This window comes from Odontomachus brunneus, unplaced genomic scaffold (assembly GCF_010583005.1).
Source record: "Odontomachus brunneus isolate Ranch 3 - 2012 unplaced genomic scaffold, Obru_v1 Obru_scaffold_067, whole genome shotgun sequence".
Lineage (NCBI taxonomy): Eukaryota > Metazoa > Arthropoda > Insecta > Hymenoptera > Formicidae > Odontomachus > Odontomachus brunneus.
Window position 1 is genome coordinate 1,069,719 of NW_022639517.1, and position 6,217 is coordinate 1,075,935.

The following is a 6,217-nucleotide window of genomic DNA, read 5'->3' on the forward strand; positions in this document are numbered from 1 at the left end:
GTTTAAAAGAAATTTAAAAAACAATTTTGGAGGGGCTAACTTCACATTAGCCCTCCAAGTTGTTCAAACTTGACTCACAATGCATGTAATCGATAGATTTTCGTTTGCACATTTCGAAATAACTCGAATTTTCGTTTGTGTACACCTCTAGAAAAAAAGTTATTTAACTTTAAACTTTGGGGAGGCCAATCTCACACTTGCTGAAATTTATAACTGCAAAATAAAATTGTTTGACGTATGATATTATTAGATCTTTGCTTGCACATTTCGAAACAAGTTGAATTTTCGTTTGCACACCTCTAGAAAAAAAGTTATTTAACTTTAAACTTTGGGGAGGCCAAACTCACACTTGCCGAAATTTATAACTGCAAAATAAAATTGTTTGACGTATGATATTATTAGATCTTTGTTTGCATATTTCGAAACAAGTCGAATTTTCGTTTGCACACCTCTAGAAAAAAAGTTATTTAACATTGAATTTTGGGGGGGCTAACTTCACACTTGGCGAAACCTTTTTTTTTGTAAGGCAGGGGAAATGCGTTACGAACCCCCGAGGGTCAGGGAATCCTCGGGAGTAGTGTGGGACTCTCCCCCTCTACGAGAGAGAGAGGGGGCCTACCCACTAAAACCCCTGCCGCGATCCTTTCCGGGCGGTTATGTGGGGACATCGCGGGCATCGCCAGCAGCATTTTTCCGCGGTGTCCCCACCGCGACCAATTTTCGGCCTGACCGGGGGTAGATGTTTCCCCGGTCCGTCCCTTGATTGCGGAGGAGGGCGATCCGCTTTCCCATCTCCGCACCGCCCTACGAGGGGGGGGGGGAGGTTGGCGCCGGGGTCCGGGTCCCTACCCGGGTCCCGACCTCCCTCGTGGCCCCCGGGTCGGTGCACGGTAACTTTGTGCGCCGGCCCTATAGGCTCATTTCTCTGTGGGAGAGATTGAGTGGATATCCACCCCCACCCCGGCTTCGTTTCGAGTCGCCCGGGGCGGGAGAAATGTTCCCACCCCGGACCGAGAACCCATCCCGTTCGGGGGGGGGGGGCGTCGCGCACCGATACAGTAACGCGTCGCCCCCCTCCACCGACCTATCAATTACCCTGACATTCCTCATTGGGGGAGGGCAAAAAGAAGAAGAAACGCCCCCACTGCCCCGTTTCAAGGTGTCCGGAGCGGGATTCCCAAACGGTTAATTCCGCCCCAGACCGGCGACCCATCCCGATCTAGCAAGCTATTGTCTGCTGCTCAACCTGCTCGGCTAGCCTAACCCCACCATCAATGTGGGAGGGGGGGGGTGGAACCTCCTGGAGGCGGGCAACCCATTCCCCCGACTGGGTGTCAGCCGATGCCTTTCCTATGTGCAGGTACGGAAGGAGGGCCGATCCGTCTCCCGATCCATCTCCGCCTTCTCTTAGGCGGCTGGCCCCCTCCGTCCCCGTCCTCATCCTCCTCCTCGCTATCGGGACGGGCAACCTTCCCCTTCCTGATTTTTTCGGCCTTTTTCTTTCGCAACATTACATCTTCGCAGGACTATGCTCAAACTATGCTCGAGAGCGAGAGGTTCGTCCCCACAACCTCAGTCAGGACTCGGCGCTGGTCTGCCCACGCCGGACAGAATTCCAGCGTGTGCTGCGCCGAGTCCTGGTCGCCCGCGCAGTGGTGGCAGGCCGCCGTGCACTTTTTTCCGATCAACCGCAGGTACACTCCGAAGCAACTATGTCCGGTGAGCGTCAATCGGAATGTCAGCTCGCCGTGGGCCCTGTCTAGCCAATCTTGCAGACAGGGCCCGATGGCATCGACGGTCTGTCGGCCCGGCGTCCGCGGGTTGTCCAGCTAGAGTTTCCAGCGTAGGACGGCCCGCTGCCGGGCCTGCTTCTTCACGAGGTTTATGGCTCTCGCGGAGGTTCCTTCCTCGGAACTGCGGAGCCCCTTGATGCGCATGTACGTTTCAGCGTACATTTGCGCCAGGAGCTCCGCAGGCATCACCCCAGCGAGAGCCGTGGCGGCCGCGTGAGACACGGTCCTGTAGGCCCTGGCGAGGCGAATGGCCATCCAGCGCTGCGACCGGTGCATCAACCTTTTGATGCGCCGGTCCGCCATCGCCTTGCCGGCCCACACTGGGGCCTCATAAAGGGCCATTGAATGCACCGTGTTCACGTAGAGCCGCCGAACCCTCGTGTTAGGACCGCCGATATTGGGCAGGAGGCCACCTAAGGCGTTGGCCGCCCTGTCCAATCTGGGTTAAGGTTTCGAAGTGTGGCCCGAATCCCCAGGTGCCATTTAGGATGAGGCCCAGATATTGTGAGCCCCATCTCTATGCGGGCTGACCCCACCAGGATCCGGGTGGGTAGGGGTGCCCCACGGGAGCCATAGTGGAACCAGATGGTCTCCGATTTTTGGGGCGCCACCTCCAGCCCCATCCCCCGGATGGAGCGCACGGCACAGTCGACTGCGACCTGCGCAAGGGCCGCTGTTTCCCCCCAATCTTGTCCCCCGGTCAGCATGAGTATATCGTCCGCATAGCAGATCACTCGACTGCCGGGGGGAGGGCAGTGCGAAGCACGGGGTCATATGCGAGGTTTCACAGCAGTGGGCCCAGAACTGAGCCCTGTGGAACCCCGCACCGCATTTTCCTTCCAAGCTGGAGTCCACCTTGAATCGTGAACTCCAGCTTCCGGCCACGGAAGTAGTCCCGAACGATCGAGACCAGATAGAACGGCATCCTATGATGGACGAGGGCCGCCTCTACCCGGTCCCAGGAGAGGGTGTTGAACGCGTTGACGATGTTTAGCGACACCGCCATAAACACTTCTTCCCCCCTCCGCCACTCGTTGCTCCGCGAGGGCCCGTACCCGCCGAATGGCGTCTACGGTTGACTTGCCCTCGCGGAACCCAAATTGAGTTTCGCTCAGGTCTGGACCACCTCCTCGTTGCTGCTGGACGAGGCGGTCAGCTATGATGCGTTCGAGCATCTTGCCTACCTCGTCCAGCAGACGCTGGCGTCCCCCCCCTTTGGGGGAAGACGCCAGCCTTGAGGCTGGCTCAGCCGGCTGCCGATTCCCTCAAGGAACAGGGCCCCTACCGCCCTTGGGCCTTCTTGCCCCCTAGCCTTTTGACGACCCGGGTTATCTCGGTGACCGTGATCCCCAACTCGTCGTGCCAATCGGCGGGGGGACCCTCGTATGGGAGCACTGTGTAGTTGTTCCCCGGAAAAAGGGTCTCCACTATCTCCTCCACCCGTTGGGGGTCCATTTCCTCCGTTATCGGGGGCGAGCATGGCTTAAGCTTGTTCCACACGATGTGATATGGTCGCCCCCACGGATCTCTATCGAAGTCGCCGAGAAGACTCTTCCAGGCCCTGTCCCTCGAGTCCCTGATCTCCGCGCACAGGGCGAGCCGTGCGGCACGGTGTTCACCCTGTGCAGCTGCTGTCCTCGCGGCATCTCCGGACCGCCTCGCAGACTGGAAGCGTCTGCGTAGGCGGACGGCCTCTTTCCTCAAGGAGGCTATTTTTGCCGTCCACCAATAGGCGGCCCGGAGGTGGACTGGTCGCGCTCGGGGCATGGAGGCATCGCAGACTCTCTCCATCAGTGCCCCGAGATTCGCGACCGACTCCTCTATATTCTCCCGGGTCAGGAGGTCGCGCTCCTCCTGATCCCAGGTCGCCGCGAGGACAACCGACTTGAGCTCGTCCGTGTTCAGCCGAGTGAGGGCTCATCGCTTCGGCCGGGTGTCTTCCAAAGCCTGGCGGCAGACCAGCACCTCTCTGGAGGTGGCGACCAGGACCACCTTTATATAGAGGTGGTTCGATAGTGTTTCCAACTTCGTCGCCACCCGCCAGGATCTCATCAGTTCAGCTGCAGGGGGGCTGATCCAAGTGAGATCAACAATCGACTTCCCCTGCGGCCGGACGCAGGTGCTAATGTGGCCTCTGTTTAATAAACAGTGGCCAAGACCCGCCGCCCAGCCCGCGAGAGTCTCGCTCTTCGCATTCGCTCGCGGGGAACCCCATAGCCTGGATTTGGCGGTAAAGTCCTCCGCGAGCAGGATGGGTCAGGGGAGGCACTTGGTTCTTATGACCTCCTCCACCCCGTCCAATAGATACCCAAATTCGGCGAGGCTCAGCGCGGGCGAGGCGTATACTCCGACCACCGCAATGGACCCCCCTCGACTGCCACTATTTCCCCGCCGGCGTAGACGCAACGCGCCGGCGGGGAGGTTTTTGAAAACCTCCTAATGATGGCCACCTTACCCACCATTGCCGGCATCCCCGGACGATCCATTCAGCGGAGGTCGTTGAGGGGGATGTGGTGGGGTTTGATGGCCACAGTCAGGCTTGAATCACGCTCCGCCATAGTGTGGCACAAGAGGTCTTGGGCACGGCGGGCGTGATTCAGGTTGGTTGGAGGAGGACGGTAGCCATTATGATTGTGATCGCTGGCTACCGATCTCCTCCATGTCGACCTCCATGGGGGCGGGTGGGGGGTTTTTCTTCTTGCCCCCATCCACCGACAATGATCTCAATCGGCCCTTCCTCTTGACACCTTTCGGCGCCGTCGCTTTACTGGCCTCTTTCTCCCTTCCCCGTGATCCAAGAGCCCAGGTTTCCGGCCTCGGGTGAGGAGGGGGGGCCATATTACCCCCCGATTGTCCCTTCCGTTTTGAGGGTTGGGCCCCCTTAGGCTGGGGAGCCAATGCTACCTTCGTAGAGGGGATGGGGTGATGGTAGCCGAGAGCTTGGCTCCAGCTACCTTCCCGGCCCCTTTCTTCTTCTTTTGAACGGCCAGGCAGTTTGCCGAGCCCAGCCTGTGTTCCACCGGCTTATCTTTGCCAGCGGAGCAGACTGGGCATGTCGGCCTGGCCGCGCAGTCCCGGGTCTTACGACTCGGACCCCCACAACGCTAACAAATCCCGCTGCAATCTGTCTCGCCCCGACATTGGGACTTGACATGTCCCTCCTCCAGGCAACGGAAGCACTGGAGGGATCGGGGCGAGAAAATCTCGACCAGGGCCACCGTCCACCCGATCCTTACCAGCGGAGGCAATTTTGCGGGCGGCCCCCATCGGGCATCTGGCCCAACAAGAGTTAAGCCCGTTGGGGGCTCGCCTCACCGCCCCGACGTTGACCTCCGCTGGAGGGCATTCTCCCGACTCGGCAATTGCGGACTTAACGTCATCCGCACTCACCGAGTCGTCGAGATTTTTAATTCTAATCTCGACGCTCTTTGCGGGGACAGCCATTCGAACACCGTCGGTCCCCACAAAGAGCGCGGCCAGCTTGTCGGCCAGGGCTCTGGCCTTATCGTGGCTGTCGGGGCCAGGGACCTCCAAAATGAGCGACCCCGTAATGCCGCGCTTGGGGATCACGTTGGAGATCCCCAGCTCCGACAGCCTTACCTCCTCTCTAGCTTTTCTCATCACCTGCGTATATTCCATTCCGGGGACGCAGGTGATGGTAACAACCGCCCGGGATGGCGGCTTTAGTTTGGGGCGAGGGAAAGTGGTAGACCTCCCTTATTTCCCTTCGCTGGGGCTTCTTTCCCACGGGAGGAGCCGGGCCCTTGATTGGGAACTGTGGTTTGCTCCCCAGCCGTGGTTCCGCCCTTTTTGGCCTTGGCCGCCCTCCTCCCCACGACGGTCGACCAGGTCTCTCGGGTCGTGCTGCCGCCGCGGGGAGGAACCACTGCCTTCTCTTGGGGGGCTGCGGGGGATTCGACCTGTGATGGCCGGGGGGCTGTGCCCATCATCTCCACCCTCTCCACCGCCTCCCTCATCCCGTCTTTCTTCTTTTTTTTCCGGGGCTTCTTTTTCCTCCCCCCCTCATTCGCCCCAACCATTGTGCCTGACTCTATGACGGGCCGTGGCAGTGAGTGGGGAAAGTCGGGCAGTGGGGCCTCTTTTGTGGCTCCCACTGCCCCTCCCCCCCTATTTGTGAGAACGAGTGTCCGTGAGTAACACCCATCTTCCCAAGAATACGGGGGATCAGGATCTCGAGGAGATCCTCGAGATGTCTGAATTTTCCTCCGGGTTTCTCTGCGGTTGTGCAAGGAGACACTGGCGGAGGAGCGTCCAAGGAGACACTAACTTCTCCCAACGGCGGCCTAAAGGCCGGTGGAAGGGGCTCACTGCCTATCTCCGCCAGTATCTCCTTCCTTCTACATTCGGGCTCTTCCAGAGCAATGACTTGGCTCTGGAGGGCCTCGGTCGCCATCTCCCCATCC

The 6,217-nt window shown here is 59.2% G+C and overlaps 1 protein-coding gene across 1 annotated transcript; it reads right to left on the bottom strand.

Moving 5' to 3' along the window:
* Nucleotides 1–4,874: 4,874 nt before the first annotated feature.
* On the bottom strand, nucleotides 4,875–5,432 carry LOC116846719. Its single transcript, XM_032820924.1, has one exon. The coding sequence runs from the start codon at nucleotides 5,430–5,432 to the stop codon at nucleotides 4,875–4,877; it is 558 nt and encodes a 185-aa protein (XP_032676815.1).
* Nucleotides 5,433–6,217: the final 785 nt, after the last annotated feature.

Coding starts and splice junctions, on each gene's coding strand:
- LOC116846719 (XM_032820924.1), bottom strand. CDS start 5,432: ATGGAATATACGCAGGTGATGAGAAAAGCTAGAGAGGAGGTAAGGCTG.